General features: G+C 41.1%; 4 protein-coding genes across 8 annotated transcripts in view; 3 read left to right on the forward strand and 1 right to left on the reverse strand.

The window, feature by feature from the left end:
- Positions 1 to 153: 153 nt before the first annotated feature.
- LOC103703929 (60S ribosomal protein L14-2-like) lies at positions 154 to 2,632 on the reverse strand. 2 transcript variants are annotated; one of them, XM_008786999.4, is made up of 5 exons: positions 2,461 to 2,630; positions 2,238 to 2,339; positions 740 to 869; positions 558 to 670; positions 154 to 431 (listed from the first exon to the last, which is right to left on the reverse strand). In XM_008786999.4, exons 1-5 carry the CDS (start codon positions 2,461 to 2,463, stop codon positions 375 to 377), a joined length of 405 nt encoding a protein of 134 aa, XP_008785221.2. In that variant the 5' UTR covers positions 2,464 to 2,630; the 3' UTR covers positions 154 to 374. The 2 variants fall into 2 exon arrangements, with proteins under 2 accessions (XP_008785221.2, XP_038982364.1); XM_039126436.1 differs by having other exon boundaries at positions 174 to 431; positions 558 to 675; positions 745 to 869; positions 2,461 to 2,632.
- Positions 2,633 to 4,933: 2,301 nt separating this feature from the next.
- On the forward strand, positions 4,934 to 8,674 carry LOC103703930 (dCTP pyrophosphatase 1-like). The gene is made up of 3 exons (XM_008787000.4): positions 4,934 to 5,182; positions 5,350 to 5,502; positions 8,268 to 8,674. Exons 2-3 carry the CDS (start codon positions 5,377 to 5,379, stop codon positions 8,490 to 8,492), a joined length of 351 nt encoding a protein of 116 aa, XP_008785222.1. The 5' UTR covers positions 4,934 to 5,182; positions 5,350 to 5,376; the 3' UTR covers positions 8,493 to 8,674.
- Positions 8,675 to 15,196: 6,522 nt separating this feature from the next.
- Positions 15,197 to 23,833, forward strand: LOC103703931 (glycolipid transfer protein 1-like). Of its 4 annotated transcripts, none has more exons than XM_017842001.3 (8): positions 15,343 to 15,426; positions 15,619 to 15,669; positions 16,019 to 16,158; positions 21,462 to 21,517; positions 21,806 to 21,936; positions 22,125 to 22,260; positions 22,958 to 23,089; positions 23,179 to 23,442. In XM_017842001.3, the coding sequence occupies exons 3-8, from the start codon at positions 16,041 to 16,043 to the stop codon at positions 23,212 to 23,214; spliced, it is 609 nt and encodes a 202-aa protein (XP_017697490.1). In that variant the 5' UTR covers positions 15,343 to 15,426; positions 15,619 to 15,669; positions 16,019 to 16,040; the 3' UTR covers positions 23,215 to 23,442. The 4 variants fall into 4 exon arrangements, 3 of the variants coding, with proteins under 3 accessions (XP_008785225.1, XP_017697490.1, XP_038982367.1); XM_039126439.1 differs by lacking the exon at positions 15,619 to 15,669 and adding an exon at positions 15,799 to 15,930; XR_005511903.1 differs by lacking the exons at positions 15,343 to 15,426; positions 15,619 to 15,669 and adding exons at positions 15,805 to 15,930; positions 23,510 to 23,833 and having other exon boundaries at positions 23,179 to 23,327.
- Positions 15,363 to 24,040, forward strand: part of LOC103703933 (glycolipid transfer protein 1-like) — a 43,872-nt gene continuing 35,194 nt past the window's right edge. The window contains exon 1 of the mRNA XM_026803391.2: positions 15,363 to 15,426. The gene's annotated coding sequence lies outside the window, so the exon portion shown is untranslated. The remainder of the gene's footprint in view (positions 15,427 to 24,040) is intronic.

The following is a 24,040-nucleotide window of genomic DNA, read 5'->3' on the forward strand; positions in this document are numbered from 1 at the left end:
TAATGGTCTCAGTAGAAAAAAAAAAAAAAAGAAACCTCTCTCAAATAACACGCTGCAATTGCAATGCTATTCCAAGCCCGTCTTCCATTTCATAATCTCATTCAACACTCATTTCTTGTGATCCTATCTAGGATCCGTCAGCAGAGGCAGTAGTGCAAATAAGAAGCCACATGTTAGAGAAATAAATTGCAAAATTTTGCATGGGAAGCCATAAAAACTTCGAATAAATAATCTTGTTCCATAAAACTCTCGGCAAGACCTCTCTATTCAAAATTCATCTTAAAAATCAGCCAAACAGGACTGCCTAATGACAGAACAAAAAATAATTGGTGCATTCCAAAGAGACTTGGAAAAAATTGCTGTCAATAAGGAGCTCAAGATGCATTCTGCTTCTTAAGTTTCGCAAGCTCTTGCTGGATAGCACCTCCCCTCTGAACATACAGAATCAGATTAATAAGCAAACTGGATAATAAAAATAAAGCATAAATACTTGTGCGCGTGCTTGCGCGCGCGCAAGAGAGAGAGAGAGATCAAATTATAAAGGACTTGTAACAAACCTTGATCCTTGCAAGCATGACCTTGAACCTGTCAAAGTCATTTAGTGAAGCTCTCCTCTTCTGCACAATGAGCTTCCTTCCCCATGAGCTGTTCTCCCATTTGTTCTTCACATCTGCAATCAAAAGGATTAGCAGATGCACCACAGTGGATCAAAGATAACTGGCTATATGTAATATCATACCAGTAGCTTCCATGGCAGCAATTAGGGACTTCTTTTTAGGAAGTCTCGGAATGTCAATCTTTATATCAGTCAAGGAAAGCCTCTTGAAATTCATTTGTCCTCGCACCATGTCAGGGGCATCAACTAGAGCCTAACAATTTTTTAAGCAGATACAAGAATCATCAAAATGATCATCAACTTGAGCATCCAAGAAATAATGACTGCCATCCGAAAAACAAGTACACAGGCAGACTAGACTATAACAAGACATCTAATGCAAAGCTATATAAACCCATCTAATTCATAATTGCACAAAAAAGACATTGGAAACTTCATGGCTTGCATAAAAGAAAAGAATAAAAAATCACAACAAAGATAACAATTACATAGGCATCATATTTTTTATCAATGAATAAAAAGTTATTTGCATTGGACAATGTAACGGCATGGCATATCAAACATGGAAGAGGAGTTGAACTACCAGGAAACATTTGCTCGCCACATTCTTGATTATGGAAGATAAGTACAAGATTGTTTTGGCATGTAAGAACACTCAACTGGTCCCAGATTGGAACGGCCGCTTCATTCTTTACAACATGCAATAACATAAGCAAAAACCTAGGTGCGGTATTTCAAGATGACGCTAATTTGATCAAGGTAATATTACACTCTGATCTTGTCATACTAACCACCAACACTGGAAACTCATGGCCATGCAGGACTTACAGAACTAAAGACAAGATCACACTCCACAAACAATTTTCATAACCACAGCTTATAACAAGTGAACAAGCATAATCTAAATCATGCTATCTCAAATAGCGCACCCTAAAACCCCCACAAAATAATCCATCAGGTATCTACGATCTGGCAAATCAATTACAAATCATATAACCACCCCGAAGATATTGAATGATAGCAATGCCTATGGAATGATCAGCCTCAGATTTTTGTTGTTGTTGTTGTTGTTGTTGTTATAAATATAGTAGTTACTACCTTAAGAATATTAAATTCGTTAGGACATCTCAGTGGAATAAATAGAGATTGGAGATAGGCATGAGAAAGTGAAGCGCTCCTAATTTGTGTCCCAAAAAAAAAAGAAAAAGATGGCTCAGAATTTTCAGGATAACAGGGGTTCATTGTAAACAGTGAAAGGAGTTGAAAAACCCTTACTTTCTGAATAATTGCATGTATACTGCATGCATTTGTTCATAGAATACGATATCTCCTTTCCATTTCACTCATATCATGATCTTCCAAGTAACTCGTTCAACGAAAGAAAGAAAGAAAAAGGAAGAAAAACTATTCATAAAGCTGAGATCCCTAAACACTCATATGAAGAACAAGTAAAAACATCCCACGTCTGTGAAAGTAAAGAAATTCTAGAACACTCACGAAATCAAAAAAAAAAAAAAACAGTGATTTCTGTAACCAAAGAAAAAAATACATCCAAATTCAGGAGAATAATAAGGCATAATGGATCCACGAAACGAAAGGAGTGATAGAAAAAGAGGCGTACTCGATTCTGATCGATAACGTCGACGATAACGACAAGCCTGCCATAGTCCTTCCCATAGTTGACGAGAGCGACCCTCCCGATCTCCACGTAACGCTTGAACGGCTTCAGAATCCAGCAGGGAAAGAACCCATATTAGCCAAAGAACGGTAAAAGATCGAAGGATTCTTCTAAAGAGACAAGAGGAATCGACCGAACCATGAGGAAATGCGACTAGGGTTCTCACCATTTTGGTGAGAGTAAAAGAGCTGCGGCGTTCGCGGGAGGAGATGGATCAAGGACTCTCCTCGCTGCTTGAGGTCTGTTGAGGTGGGAGTGCTTGGGGGTTTTATTTCGTTCCCTGACCGTCCGATCTAGGGCACAAGATCTAGTGCACAAAATAATACCCCTCTGGTTGGCCGGCGATCCCATCGTTCAGCCCGATTCAACTTCAGACTGGAATTGAATTACATGTGAGCAAATTGGGTAGAGATTCTAGCCGTGTCGAATTCAAATTCAAAAAGCAAGGCGTGCTCGTACGTATTCGTTTCAGATTCTCTCTCGCTCTCTCTTTTTTTCTTTCCCTTTTTTTTCCAGGGCGATTTTAGAATAAATGCAATCACCAGCATCTGATGTAAATTGGCTGGACCAAATCTCAAAAAAGTAGAACCTTAGCAGGATTTCGGTGACAAGTGATTATCCCAAAATCAAAAATGATATGGATGGAGTCGGCGAGATCACTAGATTTGCTTTTATAATGATGATCACCATGCAACAGTGATCAAAAATCCGTTCTTAATGTTAGATATCTAAGATTATGCCAAAATAGTGACCGTGGATTAAAATTTATAATATATTATAAGTATTAATTAAAAAATAATTATATAGTAATAATTAATGTATTTTTAAAGGATTAATAATTTATATGATTAATAAATATATATTTTAAGAATATATAAATAATTAATTATTAATAATTTATTCTAATATATTTTATATAATTAATAAATGTATTTTTTGAAATATGTTAGAAACAATTTTAGTATTATATGATTAGGAATTTTGGATTCTTGGAAAATACCCAACGGATTACTCATGAATGATTGAGACTTCTTAGTCACTAAAATATAGCATACTAAATGAGATGATTTTAGATCATCGAGAATCATATTATCCTGAGATAAGAATTGTCAGTAATTTAAGATTATCTTGGTGATCCTATTTAGGTTGCCAAATGACATTTATGTGTTTAGCTACAAAGGAAGCTATCTAATCCAAGGCCTTGTTCACTTTCCTAAGGAAGCCATGATACAAATGCCTGATATTGTTGCTTTTATGTTTGGTTCATGAAATTGTGGTTCACTCACTGCAAAATTTCCTTAGAACTGTCGCCAATTATTGATTCCCTTGGTTTCAAAACTGACAAACAACCCCCAACCTTGCAGTGTTTCCCAGTACTAGATTGAGCAAAAATTTAAAAAGTCCAGCCTTTGCTATGTTTGCTCCCACATAGCCGTTTGAGTCATGAGTCGCGGTCACTTTTACCATATCAATTCAGAAGCGAAACACCATGAAGACTAGCAACGAGAGTATCGAATTTTTCTTTTTGGAATGAAATTCGAGAGCTAATTAACAAAAGCAGCAATTTAGGGGAAGCTAGTAGTTCTTTACCAATGGGGACTAGATCTTGTGAGAGGCACATTTAAGCCATGTTTTCCTGATGGGTTTTCTCTGTCATTCTCAGGGAGAAGCCACTGTTAGCTATATATATTTTTCCATAAGTGATTTTTTGATGGTAAATTACTTTCTATTCTAGGTTCTTTAAAAAGCCCTACATGTCTTTTACATTTGACATGATTCAATAGGAAAATCAACTCGAGTCTCTCGGAACAAAATAATAACATATTAAAAATGTCAAAAGCGAGATTCTATATTCTTTACTTTGGTCAAAGATGAATATAACTATTATACAAAGACTCTAACTATATTAGTGAGAACTGTCCTAACCAAATCGATATCTGGTACCTCTTATGGTTAGAACAAATTAGTGTTCTTTATGATTAGTGAAAATAATTATGAAAATCCTAAAATTCATTTGGAACTAGATCTTAACTTACATCAACTCTGTCTTCTCTCATATCACCTAATTTATCTCGGATTGGAAGTTACCCTAGTTAAAATTTTACCCAAAAATGGCACTTACCTTGATAGCGCATTTTGAGGCCACCAAATATTATCATTGCTCTATATCTGTTGCGCAAAACAAACTCAGGGGTTATTGAATTTTTGTACTACTCATCGAGAGCTTCATTTTATTGTCTTGCATGTTGAAAACAAATATCGTATGTGAAAGTTATAGCATTCGGAAGTAGTTGTTTATGATTGAGTTATAAATGTGACAAATCTTGTTCCAAAACTCTATCAAGTTTTGGAAAATAAAAGAAAAATATTTGCACAAGAAGAAGAAAATTAAAAAAAAACAGAAATATTTTTATTTTTCTATTCTGGAGTTATATAAACTAGTGTATAGGTTCCATATAAAAAAAATAATATATGTTGATGTAGAATCAAAAAAATATTATTGACTAATATAAATTATTATGTAATTTCTAACAAGACCATTCTAATAAAAAAAATAATACAAATAGATATAGAATAATGCTAATGAAAGAAATATTACCACACTCCGAAAGGTGCTCAGTGAAGTCCTCAAAGAACAATGGCTTACGGTCTTTTCATGTGACTAATATGTTGCTCGTTTGGTTAGGAGCAGGATACACTGAATGGAATCGAGCAGCAAATCTCCTCCATTTTTCATAGCACATTTAATGCAATTAAGTAGTCTATATCCTATGATTTCACCCACATCCCCTTAAAAAGGGCCTCATACAATGCTCCTGCGTCATTTTTGGGCAGTGGAGGAGGCCATTGTGCATGGTGGAAGGCGAATTCTCGGGCATTAAACATACGTTCGTCCACTTGCACCTCCTCCACTCATTCCTTGCCATTTCCTCAAATACGGACAAATATAATATTTTCCATTTGTTTATGTGTTAATTTATTTCAAAATTCCGCTTCCCACTTGATGACTTGATAAAGCACCAACATCCTTCCACCTTCTCTCCGATGCCCGCAGAGAAACAAGGAGGCACGGAAGGAGAGAATGGAGGGAGAAGAGGGAAAGGTGATGGATGTGAGTCTCAAGGAGCTCTCAAGGAAGCTCGAGGAGTTTGCCAAAGAGAGGGACTGGGAGCCATACCACAGCCCAAGGAATCTGCTGCTTGCTATGGTATGAATTTCTCTTTGTCGATTTTCTTGATGATATTAGTTTATTTTAGCTATTTCTATGATAGCGATTAAAGGTTACTTTCATTTTAAAATAAAAACATGGATGCGATGCTCTTGGGTAGGAACAGATGTTTCTTTCTTGTTTTTATGTGAAGATGTGAAGATCTCTCGCATTTCTCTAGACAGGAAATTATCATTGATTTTTTTTTAACAAAAAGTTGGTGGAAGTGAAGAATTCCTGGCTTTCATGGTTCTGTTTCTGGGGACTAATAAGTGGAATATGGCTTTCTTTTTCTCTTGCGCTGAGATCGTTTTACAGAATGAGAAAGGAATAGTGGCTGTTTCCTCCCATTTTTTCAAGCATATTTCTCTGAAGCTTCTGTGATTATCATTTCATTTTGAGAATTTTCTCTTATCTGTCAAAAAAAAAAAAAAAAAAATCAAGCAGAAGAAATTCTGTCCCATTCTTAATTCCCTCCAATCTCTTTATAGAGCTGATTATAACGCATTGACCCTCGGATTTTCTTGATTACATCTTATATCTATCTATCTATCTCATTAGTCGAGCCGTTTCTTTTAATTGTTGTTTTGCTTGTTATTCTATGGTGATTATTGGATAAACCAACACAGCGATATCAGCCAAGATTAACGAATAAGTTCCGAGTAGGAGTTGCATGCAACATGGCGAGAATGAAACGATATTCTTCTTATCTCATTCTATGGAGCCTCGTCCGGCAGACAATGCCATTCCTTTTCAATAAATCTTGCTTCGGTGCGCCTTCAAATATTCTAATCTCCATTGGAAGTTTTTTATTGCACCATTTTGATTACTTTTTCCCACTATTATATGTTCTTAGAGCAACACTTTTGTCCTTTCCAGAAGGTTGCTCAGCCAAGTGGTCTTCTTAAAGATATTATTTTGGAGTCACTTAGTCGATCCATAGCTTGAGTTTACAGGCCTTTTTAATATTTCCTAGATGCCATGATCGATGATGCGAGAGGCTCATTGTGAAGGGAACCTGAAGGGGCCCCAGTTTTAACCATTGAATGGGGGTCCTACAAGAGGAAGTGGGACTTGATAAAACGGGGTAATGGATTCGAGTTGTATAGAGGTGCGATCTTAGATGGAGGTCATAGAATGCTTTTTCTTTTTTTGGGTATCTATAATTGCGTAGTGTCATATAGCGGTCTTTCAAAACATCATGGGAAGGCATTGGTCTCACCAAACTTTTATGCCATTCCTGAAAGGCATTCTTGTTTGGAATGCACTTTTGTTTTGCAACTCTTCCTTACTTTTGCATATGATTCGGATGATGATGTTGGCCTCAATAATTATGTTGATGGCAATGCTTAGACACTAAACATAACATGGGTCATATTAATGAGATATTGGAAAGAGAGAAATGTGGCTTGTAGACCACAAAAAAGATAGGAAAACATGCATACTCCTGGATCACTTGCTGAAGCTCGTTGAAGATGAGTTTGGCTAGAATCACCTTATGCAGGGGCGCTCTGCACTAATAAACTTTTTATGTTCCTATCTCCATAGCTATTAGATAATTCAAGTTATATATATTTTTTATAACTGTTTAATTCGTATGATCCGGAGTGTTGATCATGAAGACACGAAAGATTTAGAGTTTTGTCTTGCTTATCTCTAATTTCTTTTACAACAAGTGGATAGAAACATGATAATCTAACACCTTATTTTTCAAAAAATGAATTTTGCTCAAGATATTTTTGCAAAAAATTACCATTTCAGTTGGTTTTCTATTTGACACCATATTGGTATATTCCAGAGATTGCATTTTTCACAATATTTAATTATTTATTAGGCTATAGGCTTTGTGAGAAATTTATTATCATGTCTGTGTATTAACAAGGATTACTGGAATTCTTAATGCCAACTAAACTAATATAAATTCAATATAGGTATTAGCATACTTTATTAAGCGAGATAGACCAAAAATCGTGCGACACTGATCTAATCCATCATCAGATAACTTATATTGAAAAATATGAACTAACTTATCATTTTACTACTATAGCCTCTAGATGAGTTGATCAAATTTTGCTACTTTACTAAGTGGTATTCTATAAATTGACTGCATGTTTGATATGTAACATTATCCATTATATCAATTGCTACATGTTTATTATTTCAAGCAAGTTGAAGGAAGCAAGCATGTAAGAATGTTTTTTTCCCCTCTGAAATAAAGAGATAAGAATGAACATTTAAGCAATTGCTAGTTCCCACTAGTCAGAAGCTACAGCTCTTTTCATACATATGTGTATCCATGAACACACAAACACATCCATTCTTATCTTGTTAGACTGTCAAATTCCCTACAATTGATAAATGAGTTTGAATTCAAAGGCATTGTCATTCATAATGTTCTCTTTCCACAGAATCAGAATGACCACTCAATGATAATTAACATAATATATATATTTTTTAATATGTTTCATGGAACATATGACTACAGTAATAAAGTAGTTTCTTTCTTTCTCACCGTTTGCTAAGAGAATTGCATATGGCGATCTAAGTTACTATGTTATGAAGAAGCATAAATGCGACATTTGTATGCTAAAATGCTAACATTTTAAAATCATATTAATTAGGATTTTCATGATGGTTTTTCCAATGCCTCTAGTGTTCTCACTTTGCTATATGCTTAAAATCCATTCAAATTTAATAATATTATGAGCGTAACTTTCAGAATTTTGGAATAAAATGTAACCGCATAAATATATTCTCTTGAGCAGGTTGGTGAAGTGGGAGAGCTCTCAGAAATATTCATGTGGAGGGGAGAAGTGGCAAGAGGTTTACCAAATTGGAAGGAATCCGATAAGGAGCATCTCGGGGAGGAGCTTTCAGATGTCTTACTATACTTGATAAGATTATCCGATATATGTGGCATCGATCTTGCTGATGCTGCTACAAAAAAAATTGGCAAGAATGCCATCAAATACCCTCCTAAAGCCCCATGAAGAGCATAAAAATACCACCTTGTGCTCACCTCCATCTCTTTTGCTTTGCGGCTGGAATATGCCTCAAACTAAATATTGTCAACTCTTTGGGCTAATATCCTCGAGAAGTATGTTATGTAAAATCATATCCAGCTTATGCTACAAACTATGTTCCATCTAGTTATGTTCTCCTGGTTGATCAACATGAGAGCATTTTTCTCAAAGTTACACACCTTTCTATTAAAAAAAAAAAAGGTGAACACACCTAACATGTTCTAATAGACAAACCAACTACACCAATGCATGCAGCCAACGGTCGCACCCCTCCCTTGGGCGCGTTTCTTTAGCACATTTCATTCTTGGTATTCCACACATTGTTCTCCTTTTTATTATTATTATTATCATCCAAAAAGAGATTCGCTTGGAAGCCTTTACCTTTTTTCCTTAGCCGTTCATGCCATTCATGCTTAAATGGCCCAGATTTAGGCCTTTAATTCGTGGTAACAACCTCAAGCTCCAACCAAAAGTAAAAAGCTTAATCTATGATGATGCAAATAAAGCTGCAGATTAGATTGTCTCTTTTGCAGCTCACTACTCCAGTGAGATTCTTTGGACGAGCCATGTATATATTCTTCCACCTCTAGAGTATAGTCTGACTTTGAAACAGTGCTTATACAAAATTAATGTGGGCTGCAGATATACAAAAAAGAAAAAAGAAAAAGGAAAAAAAAGCCTACTTACGATCATCTTGTAAATTGGACGAGACCACTTATTCTTCTTAAAAAAAAAAAAATCAGAAAGATCAGGACCCATGGGCTGAGCCGGCCTTCTCGTTTCAAGATTTTTTTAGGACCGTCCACCTCCGAAAGTGGCAAACCGGTTTTGTTTTAAATAATTCGTCATTCGCTCCTGCATCCGGTTCCCATTTTCCTGCAACGAATGGGGGCGGTGGTGAACCGGGGGATCCACCGCTGTTCGGCCCATGGATGGTTATGGGGCATGTACGGGCGCCGTGGGCGGCTAAGGGGTCGGCACGGAGGAAGATGACGGCCAAGCCAGGGGTGGTCCGAGTGCGGCACCTACCTCTCCCCGTTCCGGTCAGAAGCCAGGCGTGAACAGGGATGGTGCGGGATCTTCCCCGATCGACCTTGATGGGTGGCAAAAGCCCACCAAGGTTGCTCGCCGAAGGACGCCGGAGAAGGACGTCTCGGAAGCCGGCGGAGGTGTCAACAAGGGCGGCCCGAGTTGCCCCAGCCAGGCCGAAGGTGCGGCAGCTGTGTCGGATCCAGGTCTGAGCTCGGGTGGAATCGACTCAGTGCCGACTCGGACTGTGGGTGACGCGGGACCCAATCTTGTTCGGGAGGGGGTCGAGTCTGATGATGTGGGCGAGGTGGGATTCATTCTCGGGGTCAAGAATGATACCAATGAACTCGGCGGAACGGGTCGGAGCCCGATGAAACGAAGCAGAAGCCCTGTTAGTTCTAAGGGGTTGCTTCGCTCGGCCTCCCCCGGGGGAGGGATTGGTTCTTTGAGGAAGGAGAGGTCGGGGGGTAGCCGCCGCTGGAGGAGCAAGAGCTCCCCTCCGCCCCTCTCGGCGGTGCTTGGTCGGCCTCCTAGGGCGGAGCGGGAGTCCAAAGGCGGTGGTCCCTCTCGGCGGGTGGTGATGGGGGCGACTGGGAAGACCCTGGTCCGGTCCCTCTCTGTGACGGCGTTGGCCCCGGAGCTGGCAGTTGATCAGGCGGCACGGCTGGCAAGGAAGAAGGTAGGGCCGTGTCCTTTGGTGGGGATGGGGGGTGCGGTTGGGCCGCTCGACCAACCTCCGTCTGCGGTGGCCACAGCGGTACAGGTGGATCGGGGTAAGCTCCCTGTGCTGCCGGATATGGGAGAGTCCTCCAGACCCTGTGGTGTGGGGGGTGGCCAGAGCGAGGACTCAGGTAGCAGACTGCATAGAGGGCCGGTGCTTCCTGCACCAGAGCGAGGAATGGCGTTGGGCCAGGAGGTTCAGCCGGAGGCTGGTGGTGCTCATCTCCGAGCCTTGGACCAACTGAAGACTGCTGTGGAGAGGGTGCATACAGGAGTATCGGCATCGGCTTGTGACGGACCTGGGAATGAGGTGGTGGTTCGTGTAGGGTGTCCCGTGCCGGAGACCAGTGATGTTCCCCTCTGTGCCTTGGATCAATTGAAGGGTGTGGTGAGGAAGGTGAACAGAGGAGGATTGGTTAGTGAGGGAGCTGAGAATGAGGTGGAGTTTCATGAGTGCAACCCCGGGATGGTGGGTTGTGATATTACCATGGGTGAACAATGAAGGTCCTCCTATGGAATTGTCGAGGTGCGGGGAAGCCCTCTTTTGCCCCGGCGTTCCGGAGGTTTGTGCTACAGAACAGACCGGAAATTTGTATTCTATTTGAGACCCGTTTATCGGGTAGGAGCCTTCAGAAGGCAAGGAGAGTGCTCCCTCGGTCATGGGGATTCTATGCAGTGGAGTCCCGTGGATTGTCGGGCGGGATAATTGTCACGTGGAGGCTGGAGTCGTGTAGATTGGATCCGTTTCATGTTTGTGGCCAAGAGGTGATCCTGGTGATCTCGGAGGGCACAGACGATCCCTGGGTTCTTGCGGCGGTGTATGCGAGTACTGACTTCAGGGAGAGGCGACGGTTGTGGGAGGAGGCATCGCAGTTGGTTGCTCAGGGCTTCCCTTTTCTGATGGCGGGTGATTTTAATTATATTGTCGACCCTCAGGAGAAGATGGGGGGTAAGCCTTTCTCCCACGAGAGGAAGGTTAAGGAATTCGAGGATTTTTTGACTACAAATGGGTTGATTGACTTGGGATTTACAGGTCCAAGGTTTACATGGTGCAATAATCAACAGGGTCCGGCCAGGGTTTGGGAGAGACTTGATAGAGCTTGTGCGACAGCTGGATGGGTCCAGAGGTTCCCGGATCATCGCGTTTCTCACTTACCCAGGATTGCATCTGATCACTGTCCCTTGTTGATGAGCACTGATGCCTTTGTTCCGGTGCACCCCCCATTCAGGTTCGAGAAGATATGGCTCTCTTACCCTCGTTCGTGGGAGATGGTCAGGGAGGCGTGGAGCACTCCAGTGAGGGGTGATGCCATGTACCGGGTGTCCAGGAGGTTGGAGTTGGCGAGGAGGAGGCTGAGGAGATGGAATCGAGAGGAGGTGGGAGACATTTTTAGGAGGATTGAGGAGTCAGAGGAGGCCATTGTTAGGTTACAGGATCAGGAGGCTCGCGGAGGGGGTCTGTCAGATGAGGATGTGGGGGAGCTTAGATCCTTACTTGCTCTGCATGATGGTCTACTTAGACAGCAGGAGATTTTTTGGAGACAGAAGGCAAGGGTTCAGTGGATCATGGAGGGGGACAGGAATACCAGGTATTTTCACCAGGCGACAGTGATTAGGAGGAATCAGAACAGGATCAGATTTATTAGGGATGAGGAGGGGCAGCAGTCGGAGGAGCCGGAGGTGATACAGAGGATTCTGGTGAGCTTCTTTAGGAGCAGATGGACAGAGCAGACTGGTGTAGCGAGCCTAGCAGATATTCCTCCGCCAGGGGAGTTGGTCACAGAGGTGGAGAACTCTGATTTGATTAGACCGGTATCAGAGAGGGAGATCAGGGAGGCGGTGTGGTCCCTCGGAGGGGACAAGGCGCCGGGGCCGGATGGGTTCCCACCGGTGTTTTTTCAGCGATATTGGATGATAGTAGGACGGGATGTGACGGCAGCTATACAACAGTTCTTCAGTACAGCAGTGATGGCGGCTGAGTGGCAGAGGACCTTCATTGCCCTGATTCCGAAACGACAGGATGCTACGGAGCCGAGTCATTTTCGTCCGATCAGCCTTTGTACGACCTTGTACAAGGTGACGACGAAAATTCTCGCTATCAGATTGAGGGGGGTGCTCCCCAGGCTTATATCCCCGGAGCAGGGGGCTTTTTTGGAGGGGCGGAGTATATCGGACAATGTACTCATTGCTCAGGAGTTTATGTTTGATCTTAGCAGAGCTCCGATGAGGAGAAGCTTGATGGGGGTCAAGCTTGATATGGAGAGGGCTTATGACAGGATGAGGTGGGACTTTGTGCAGCAGTCCTTGCGGTTGTTTGGGGTGCATGAGACATGGATCAGGTGGGCGATGAGCTGCATCAGGGGGCCCTCTTTTGCTCTTTTGGTGAACGGTTCGCCCTCCCGTTTCTTTTCGTCGTCTGGGGGTTTGCGTCAGGGTTGTCCCCTTTCTCCATTGCTGTTTATTATTTGTGCGGATGCATTGTCTAGATTCTTGCGGCAGGCAGTGATGAGTCAGGAGCTGGAGGCTTACAGACCGGTGGAGGGAGCAGTGGCGATCTCCCATCTGTTATTTGCTGATGATTGTATGCTTTTAGCCAGGTCCACGAGACAGTCGGCTCGAGTTATAGATCAGATTCTTCGGGATTACTGTGCTCTGTCTGGGCAGCAGGTCAATTTGGACAAGTCCGCTGTTATCTTTAGTCCGAAGACGCGCGGGGCGCTGAAGCGTTCTATACTGGAGGTTCTAGGAGTAGGAGAACAGGGGGGCATGATGTCTTATTTGGGGGTACCTTTATGTGGTCGTCGTCTGAGGATTAGGGACTGTGTGTCCCTTGTGACTAGCGTCAGACGGAGACTGGAGGGCTGGCAGTCCCATTCATTGTCTATGATGGGGAGGATCGTACTGGTACGCTCTGTACTTTCATCTGTTCCTATTTATCTTCTATCCCATGTCGATATTCCGGTGTCAGTCTTGAGGTCCCTTGAGCAGTTGTTCAGGGAGTTTATCTGGGGGAGGAGGAGTGGCAGAGGCGGGATCCACTTGGTGGCCTGGGAGAGTGTTTGCCAGCCGACCAGTGCCGGGGGGCTGGGAGTGCAGTCTTTGATGACGAGACGGGAGGTGTTAGCGGCGAGGCATGTTGCCCGATTTGTGCTTGAGCCAGAGAGTATGTGGTCCTCATTGATGAGGGCCAAATATGGTGTCTTGGTGCCTGGGGGGCGGATGGAGCGTCACCTCTCTCCTACATGGCGAGTGATGTGTGCCAGGGCTATGGTGGTGCTTCCGGAGATCAGATGGGTGATTGGTGACGGGCACTGGATAGATGTGCTGGAGGATAGCTGGGTGACTGATTGGCCGATTTGTCGTCTGCCGACCATGGTGGACTCTGCGAGACTAGCCGGGTGTAGGGTCAGGGATCTGCTGGATTCTGAGGGGAGTCATTGGAGGGTGGGGCTGATCAGGGAGGTGTTTGGTGAGCAGTTGGCGGAGATGATTTTGGCCTTGCCTATTCCCTCTGGAGGGGTGTCGGATAGGCTGCTTTGGACTCCGACGGGGCGGTCGCGGGTGAGGGCCAGGGATCTTTGTGCATTGTTCTGCAGGACGCCAGCGCGACAGATTGAGGGAGGATGGATTTGGAGATTACGGATTCACCCACGGGTGGCACTATTCATCTGGAAAGTGGCGTGGGGATGTCTCCCGACGAGGAGTTTGCTTGTTCGGCGTGGTATGGGGGTATCTCAGTTTTGTGAGACGTGCGGTGATATCGTAGAGACTATTGAGCATGTTCTCTTATTGTGCCCTAGAGCTCGACAGATTTGGCAGTGCTCTTCGGTTCCCCTGATTGATGCGGTAGTCTCGACACAGGATCTGCTGCGGATGCTGAGAGATTCCATGTCTAGACCCAGGTTGGCAGCAGAGGGGATATTGAGGGCGTACCTGTCTTACCACATTTGGTTGGATAGGAACGCAGGCATATTTGAGGGGAGGCGGGGGCTTCCGAGGATGGTGGTGGACAGGGCGGCGCGACATGCGAGGGAGGTTATGGTGGCTGCCACTGAGTTTTCTTCTGGGATGGCCAGGGACATCTGGGGTTCTCCTTTCGCTGTTTCAGCGCCCCTGTTTGTTACTGTCTCTTGGGTTCCCCCACCCCTTGGCTATCTCAAAGTAAACTTCGATGGCAGTAGGTCATTAGACGGGTTGACTGGAGGGGTCGGCTTTGTGATCAGGGATCACGGTGGTAGATTGGTGGCTGCAGGTGGGCGTCGGACACCTGGGATTACAGTTGTTGGTGCGGAGCTACGGGCTGCTTGGGAGGGGTTATCCTATGCCAGGCAGGTTCTTGGCGTCGAGAGGGTGTTCCTCGAGGGAGACTCTGCGGTGGTGATCGATTGGATCCGGGGGGCGGACAGGTACGGCGACGGTCACCCCCTCATTTGGGAGACTCGGAGGATGGCTCAGACGATGGTCGGTTTCCAGATTGGTCATGTGTTTAGAGAGGCGAACAGGGCCGCAGATTGGGTCGCCTCTTTTGTGGCCCGGCATTCCGGGGATGTTTTGTGGACGTCTACTGTAGACGCTCCTTCTTCTCTGTTGTCTTTTATTTCTACGGACATGGCAGGCTGTACTTATGTTAGATCTATATGATTGAGTAGCCGTTTTTTACCAAAAAAAAAAAAAAAAAAAAAAAAAAAAAAAAAAAAAAAAAAAAAAAAAAAAAAAAAAAAAAAAAGAAGAAGAAGAAGAAGAAGAGAGAAAACGTTAAGAGTCACCGGTGCCTTCACCGCCCCGTTCACCGGTTCTACGTGGAAATTAGTGATTGGTTAACTTGCAGCCGGGGCCGGTGGTAACTCATGTGAAACTTTTTTTTTTTTTTTTTTTTTTTTTTTTTTTTTTTTTTTTTTTTGCTAAAGCGGGTAATTACTCATGTGAAACTTTTCAATAGAGGAAAAATGGACGGGTGATCTGTACCCGTGCTCAAAATCCCACTGCTCCGAGAGCGAGAGAGGTTCGGAATTAGATTTATTGTACCGGTTTCGATCGAGTCCGCTATATAAATTATTGCCAGGTCGGCGTTCGGAGGCAGAGAGCTCGGCGACTCCGTGGGTTTCGTCGCGAATCGCCGGAGATCTGTTTCTTGCGAGGCGGTTAGTAGCTGGTGAGAAGAGCTACATATCCTTACTTTTTTTTTCTTTTGATTTTTTGATAAAGAATTATAACTCTGTCGTTTTTCTGTTTCTATATCTGAAATCGAAGCATAATAAATGGGAACCAATTCAAGAGTCTATCTGATATCTTTTTGTTTGGTTGGATTCAGATTGCTTTCTTACCCTTTTAATTGGTACATTAGGGTTAATCTTCTTGGTTTCTTGATCCCCGGGAAGATCTTAAATCAAGAACGGTGTGGTATTTGCCCCCTTTTTTGTTAATTTTTTATCCTTTGATTTTGTTGTCTAGAATGAATATCTTGAAATCAAAATGGATCGCATGTGATGAATTATTTATTGCATTCATTATATGGAAATGCCAGTGGCGAGGGGCTCGATCGGGCCTGGATCCGCCACCCAATGGATCGATGGCTGTTTGGATCAGAATTTGATCGGATGGGTATGACTGCCCGATCGAGTTGCCTAAATTTGGCATCGGTTACTGATCCGGCGAGGTCTTGTTTGTTAGGTTGATTTTTTTTTGTTAATTATATGGTTTGTGTGAGAACGAGAAAGATTAGAATTTGATGGTGGCTTTTGCAGGTGGAAGGATCTGAGAGTAGAGATGGAGGGGACCGTGTTCACCCCCTCGTTGGAAGGAATGAATCATGTCAAGTCAGAGGACGGGATAATGCTCACCAAACCTTTTCTGGATGTCTGCAAGCTCATCCTGCCTGTGTTAGGTATATGGCTTGTGTACTTTTCTTTTCATTACTTTCCCATTTCAGGCAAGATCTATTCAAATTCTCTTGTACCTCAGTTGTATTATTATTGTAGTTCTTTCTTTTTGCACTATTCTACATGGAAAGCTTACTGAAAGATGATTGTCATTGTTGTACTTTGTGGAAGATATAAAATCCTAAAATCTATATTAACATGGAATTCCAATTGTGTTTTGTGCTTTGTTTTATCAATGGTTAGGTACCTTGTGAAAGTTGCATGTCTTGGAGTATGCTCGCATGGGCAATCATGTGTTGTCGGATACGTGCAATATTACTTAAACAATAGAGCACATCATTCACTGCACTCTAAGAATGGTGTCCCGCATCCATGTCAATTAAAAGCTTGATACCTGACATGGCTTTTGGTAATGCCATGTCAAAAGACACATTATTGCAAGTGATTGCACTTACTTTTTTCTCAAAACAGGGGAAAAATATTGAAAATGAGAATCTCCTTTTCCCTTCCTCATCCTCCTCTCTCTCTCTCTTTTCCTCTTCCTGTTCTCTCTTTCCCTCTTCCTCGCCCTCTCTGCTGTGTCGGTACAAGCCTAGCACGGAACGACATAGGAGCGTACTGAACCGTGCCACCGGCCGATCGGTACGGGCTTCGGTACCGGCCCGGCCAACCTTGATCCACATTCTCATAATTCACATGTTGCATAGTTGTTTCAGTGCTTATAGACTTCTAAAATAGGAATGAGAATAAGACCATCTTGTTGCAACAAGTCTTAGTTTAGGAGGCTCTTGATTGTATATATGCAACTGGATCAAGGAAGTCCCTTCTCAAAGATATTTTTGTCTCCTGGTCCAACCAATTTTCCATTCTAATCCATTTTAATCTAGTTCAATTGCTATCAACTTATGTTTTGGCATGATCTTCAAGAATGCAAAACTCGTTGGCATAGAGATGATTCACAGAAATAGTCCCTACATTGTGCTATCTAGTTCTCTCTCCTGCTGTGTCCTCACTGGCACTGGTTTTCATGTATTGTAAGTTTGCAACTGCTTACACACTTTATCCCATACATCATTCAAGAAAAGTTGAACTGCCCCAATTGGCCAGTTAATCCATCCTTTTAGTTCTTTTCTTCTTAAATGGGTCTTGCATCCTCTTGCACCCCTACAAAACGAGAGAGTTTATATGTAGATGGACAAAAGAGTTGTTTTCAACAAAAAAATGTCCAGTAACTTAACAAAGAATTGTAAAGAATCATCAATAATATTATTTACTTGGTCCTGGCCTCTAAAACATAGGTGAATTTGAGTACGCAACTATCTGCTACTTCTTCTATATCACCATTTTGATAGTAGAAGTGGCACTGCATCACATGCCTTTCTGGGTTGTGGATATGGCCTCCTTGGCATGATGAGTCCAGTTTGTTACACCCAAAATCTTTGGCTAAAGTAAAACAGTTGAAGGTTAACATTCTAAGCCTTGGCTCCCAGTCCCAGATTGGCTGGTTTTAGACCTGCAGTTTCTGCTGTTTTGTGACATGTTTTTGTGAAGAATGAACAGGATGCATGTAGGATCATCTAGAGATTTTATTTCTTAGAGAGACATGCCATTGGATTTGTGAATGATCTTGTGCCAAATCCATCAGAGGAGGGTAAAAGTTCTTAGACTGAAGTCTTTTATTGGAGAAAATCGTCATCATGCACTAAACATGTAATAGAAATATAATGCCAGTATTTGCCAATATAATTTCTATAGTTTTGTTGAGAAAAAAAAGGAGCATACACCTTCTAATATTTTTTTCAAAAAAGAAATTCAAAGATTCTGCAAGTTAGATGGTAGAATCCATTTGAACGGAAAATCTGTATCATGTTGTGAAGAGGTTTGCGGACAAAAGGTCAAAAAATCCTTACAGTGGCTAATTGTCATTGAAGGATGATAAGATATATAATTAGTAATGGAGGATCCAAGATCAAGAGACATCTTGCAGTGGGTGCTTTGATTGCACGAACAGTATCTCCTAATTAAGGTCTATCTTAAAGGTTAGAGGGGTATGAAGCTGAAAAAAAATGATGTAAAGCACCAAACAATGGAAATTCAGGATCAAGACTACATTCTCAAGGAGATCCAGTGGGAAATTAGTTGCTAAGTATTTTGTATATCTGTTGTATACAGCATAAAAGTTTTAAAGTCCAGCATAAATGACTGGACTCAGGACTTCCCCTCTTTTATTTTTTGTTAAAGAAAAATTGACAGAAGAATGGACGTTTAATGTTTCACTGGGAGTCTAGCAAGGAGTAGGAAGCAGGATTTATGGGACTAACATGCATGGGAAATGGCATTTATAGGATTGAATCCATTCATGGATATTTAAATCTCTGTTCAATCTCCAAATTGCTACAATAGCTCTCATCTTAAATAAATATACTCCACTTCAGTTCTTACTTTGAGAGTGAAAAGCAACAGAAGTTCACCTCGGCAACTTGGGAGTGTATACATCAAATTACATGATTAATATTTTTTTTCTTTAGTTGGTCGGAAGTTCACAGCCTTCTATACTACATCTTATGTGCAAGTGCACATGTCAAACTGCAGTCACTCAAACTAGGGAATGTTCATTCTCCTATACCCATTTTACAGTAGGGTAATTATAGATTGCAACAGTGGGGGGAAGATTTGCAGCGTTATATCGGCATAAGAAATTATAAGCTATTTAATATGGTTTAATTATGTAAATGTGAAGTGAATTAGAACTTAAGTTACATCTGGAGCATTCATGGTACCAAGATACACGATGTTGATATTTCCACCCTATATGTAACTTATGATTCAGGGTGAGGTGAAAAAGAGTTGAGTATCAGGCTGCTTGGTCTCGGCTTGGTATATACCAGGGTTGTATGAGCTTGAGCCAAGCTTGACTTTAGTTGTTTAAGCTCCACTTGTATAAGTTCTGAGATGGGATTTTATAGAGCCGAGCCTAGCTTCCCTATATCTTTGCAACTGAGCCTAGCTTCCCTATATCATTGCAACCGAGCCAACTTGGTCCGAGCTCTCAGAACTGTTTGAGTTTAGCACGTTTTCTAACTAGGCCAAGCCTGAATTAGCCATTGTCAAATTATTCTTGAGCTGCTTACGGGCAGCTCAGACCGTTTCTAGTCCTAATTCAGTGCCTGGAATATAAGATGTTGGTCACCATGGGTCTTTACTAATGTTTTGAGTGCTGCGAAAACATATTTATCCACAATGTGGCGACCTCTTACTATACATTCTACATTCTGGATGGGAATGTTGAGTGGCCTATTTGGATATGCTAGTTTCACAAAAGTCTTCTTTGTGCCACATGGTGTAGAAACTCTTTCTCTTCTTTCCTTTATATGTGTGCCTTGTTGTATGGATTCAGATGCTTTATGCAACATGCTGCATCCCAACTGAACTTCAGCCCAGATCAGACTAAGTCGCGGCAGTTTGATTTCTAGTTTCGTGATTTTTGCTTTCATTTTCATGTTTGTGGTTCTTTTATTAAAGAATTATAGTCCTTACTTTGGTGTATGTTAAGTCTTGTTAGGGAACTAATCTTGCAGTAGTTATGCATCTATATCCATTGTTGATGATGTATAAAGCATGTTAAAGTCTTCCCTGTCTTTTCCACCAGTAACGTCTCTTCTGATTTTGGTTTGACCTAAATGTCACTTTCCAAAGTGATTCCATGAAGAAATTTTGTATGTCAGTGTGTCTACATGCAGACACAAATGCAAAGAGACATAATTGTCCTTGACAAAGTTTAAGTTACAGATGCTACAGATGCTACATCTGCTTATAGCTGATCTAGCGTCACCTAAATTAGCACATAACTAACACTTGTAAGGCCTAGACATATTGCAGTGGTAATAAAAACCAGCATAAAAATTATTTATTAAGTATCACTATTCCATTATTTACCATGTATGAGTAGCATATGTTCTTTGCAGCACTAGTATCCCATGTTAAGATCACAAGTTTAGCAGGTGCATGGTACAGTATTGGTGACGAAGTGAACCAGTACTCTAAGAGCGTTGTGCTGAAAGTGCGAGCAGCAAAGTAATGCTGAAAAATCTGCAGATGCATATTGTTTTTCTTAATTTTTAGTCATAGAAAAATCTGCACCAACTAGACCACGGCTGAATATTTTCCCATTTTTCTAAATTAAACAGTAAAGTTTTCTGTACAATTTTCACTAGCTATCTTGCTATATAATGTTGACTATATAGCTTGTAAAATTTAGTGGTCGTATGCAAGGTTTAAAATTTTAGCATCAGTAGCTGTATCGGTTGGGGTGCTGGTCCAGTCCAATACTGGTAAAACCGACACAGTATGGTAGTTGGTGCCAGTTGCTTCCGGCACCAGTTTTTCTTTTCTCCTCTTTCCCCTTTTTTGGGGTATTGATATGAAGCGCATCACGAGTTTTATTCCTTCAGTGGTTCGGTTTGATACCGCCAGCACAGACTGGTACAAACCAGTACTTAAATACTTAGCTAGGCATGTCCTTAGGCTATGAAACGATAGTCATACCTCTCCTATTTAAAATGGTTTCCAGCCTAGAAGCAAAAATGTTTCGCCATCATCTCTTGAAATTTGGAGCTTTTCATGTCTACTTAAGCTTTGGCTATATCTCAGCCAACATATGTCTGGCCTTTTCCTTCATCTGCCATTCAAAGTCCATTCCAAGTAATCACAAGTCTTGCCATTTAGGTGACAAATCCAAATTGATGTAGCCAACAATTTGAGAGGTGATGAAGAGTTACAAGAAAGAGGTTAATGATGGTAAAAGAAAAGTAGATTAATTTTGTTTGCAGACTTTTCTTATGTGAGAACATTATAAAATAATAATTTTGTAGACCAGAGAAATTTATATTTGAATCATTGCTTAATCAATTAACAGACAAAGACCATCCTTTTTATTTAAAATATATAATAAACTTTTATAATGATGCAACTGGGGTGAAAAAAATAAGATGATAGTAATCAGTGGGCAATGCTGCAATGGAATACCACCCTTGATTTTCTGAATTGCTCCTTTCATATACAAGTTCGAATAACATCATAGATGTTTGAATAACTTGAATTCTTTCTAAAAGACCTTATTAACCTGGATGCTGCTGCTTTTGGGAAATGCAGAATTCTCTGATTTCTTTTCACATGCATTGAACATGCTGCCACTTGTTATTGCATTATGTCAGAAGCCATGAATTTCTCATCGCTTACAACTGAAGACAGCATATCAACAATTCAGGAGCATGTGACTGAGTTTGAATTTTTTTTGTTTCTTTTACAGATAAATTTGGAGCTGCTATGTCACTTGTAAAGTCAGATATAGGAGGCAACATAGCAGTAAGAAGTCTTTTATATTTTTATTGATAGAAGAGTCAAAAGTGCATAATGATTTTTTAGGACTTATATTTTCTAATTCCTTATACAACACGGCAATAAATTCTTCTCTACATTAATTATCTGTTTATAGATAACCTTTTTATTCACCATAGGATCTGCCAGGTCATGAAATATGTGCACTTCGAGAACTTGTTATTTTGTCTGATCCAGCTTTCTTTATACCCCTTTTGTCTCTGTTTTTTAGTCCAAATCCTCCAGATATATTTATTTTCTGATCCTCTTATGCAGAGGCTGGAAACTAAATATGCGTCTGATCCTTCAAAATTTGAACACCTGTACAGCATGGTGCAAGTAGAAGTCGAATCTAAAACAGCTAAAGGTTCGTCAAGCTGTACCAATGGTCTTCTGTGGTTAACAAGGTATTCTACATAACTTGGTGTGGCATGCTTGACACTTTCAAACAGCAATTGATCATTTTTGTACTTTCACGTCATTGTAAATTTGCTGTCAAGTGTTTGTGTTCATTTTGGTTTTCTATTTTCATTATTTTTCTTGTATATCTTTGCCTTTGAGAATGTATCATTCTTTCATGTATCCATCAATTTAGGGCCATGGACTTCTTGGTGGAACTATTCCGTAACTTGCTTGAGCATCCAGATTGGACTATGTCACAGGCCTGCACAGAATCCTACAGCAAGACCTTAAAGAAATGGCATGGCTGGCTTGCTAGTTCTAGCTTTACGGTAATGCATTCAGACTCTCCTCCTAACACTAGAATTGTTAAAGCAATGGGACAGAAGGAAAACAATTACCGATGATCACGACTGCAAACTTTGACATGGCATTCAGAAATTGAAAGTACTTTCAGTCTCTCAATTTCCCAGTGTAGACCTACATGTATATGGTTTAGCATGAAATAACTTTGATGTGGTGATTAGAAATTAAGAGTTACTCTCAATCTCTCAGTTTTCCTCTGCAGACTTTTATGTGTGGTGTAGTCGGAAATTGCTATTCTGGTAAATAAATAGCCTTCCTAATTTCCAAACTCATATAGTGTTGACCAGTAAGTCTTTAAGAATATTACATATAGATATTTAATGCTATAATTGTGCTGTATGACTGTTATACTAAAGTACATTCTTCTACTTGGGTCAAACTGTGGGTCCCTGCTTCAGCTGTCATTCAATTGATTCAGGATTTTAGCAGTTGTTTACAAATATCTGATATAATGTCTACTCTTCTGTTGCGGATGTCTGGTCAACCTCTGCCACCACATTTTAACCAACAGAAAAAGAAAAAGAGCCCATGGCACCATCTCCCAAAAATATGTCTTTGTTCTATATATATTCTAGTCTCCCTATTCTGACTGTTTCCGGCTATCACCATGCTCTTCTGTTTTCATAGCTTGTAACTGAAGTACTGTTGCATCCATGACGGCAGATTGCCATGAAACTTGCTCCAGATAGGAAGAAATTTATGGAGGTTATTGGTGGCTCAGGTGACATAAATGCAGACATAGAGAAATTCTGCACAAACTTTTCTCCTCTTCTTGCAGAGAACCACAAGTTTTTGGTAAGATCTTGATGTACCATTTTTGTGGGTCAGGTAACTCTTATCTTGTCCGTGTGTTGATTGAGATATTTTTATTTTGCTTATTGCAGGCTAGTGTTGGTCTGGATGATCTTAAGGCTTCTTGATGTAGAAATCCTTCTGTCATGATCTTATCTTTTGTGATCCCTTCCTTGCTGCCAATTATATTTCACTTTTGTTTAAAGGAAAAAAATGGACAGTAAATAAGGCATCCATATAGGTATTCTCTCAGTTACCTTACGAGCAGTAGCACATGGTTTTCCTATAATAAAACTGACATTGCAAGCAGTTCTCTGGTCTTATTTTCTTTATGGTTGATGCATAGCGAATTTATATATTTCTTTCTTTGTATCTGTGTGGTTTTTGTAAGCATCTTATTCAAGAATGTCTTCTGATCAACAGCTGGTTGCCGAGATTAATGCAGTGTGAAGTTGGTTACTTGTTTTTGGAGCCGAATTATAAGGCATGATAGGGGACTGCCGCATTCAGGGGTTATTAGTCTGATCTGATGTCTGAATTCTAAGAAAATTCTGTAGGAGGCCATGCCTCTCATTCTAAACTAACCCATTTCAAGCATTTTTGGTGGTCAGGTCGTTCTTTTTCCATTTCCTTTGTAGAATCCATCAGAAAATCAGTATAATACTGTGATAAAATATTTATAGCGTGTCTATTTTTACATTGATCAGTTAGTGGTAATTTGTTAAGAGTTAAAATTGCACCAGCAAACCGTTTACCTCTCACTTCCTTTCGCTCCTTTGAGCTTGTCTTCGGTGATGAGAACTCTCCTCTTTGAATATTTTCTATAGTTTGTTCCATCTTCCATCTGGCTGTCATAGCTCCAAGCTCCACCTTATGCACCTTTCTTGAAGGAAGAGTTTTCCCACCTTTTTCTTTTTGGGGTAGAAAGTGTGGAATGGCCTTTGACGTGTTCTT

This window comes from Phoenix dactylifera, chromosome 5 (assembly GCF_009389715.1).
Source record: "Phoenix dactylifera cultivar Barhee BC4 chromosome 5, palm_55x_up_171113_PBpolish2nd_filt_p, whole genome shotgun sequence".
In the NCBI taxonomy this organism is placed as follows: domain Eukaryota; kingdom Viridiplantae; phylum Streptophyta; class Magnoliopsida; order Arecales; family Arecaceae; genus Phoenix; species Phoenix dactylifera.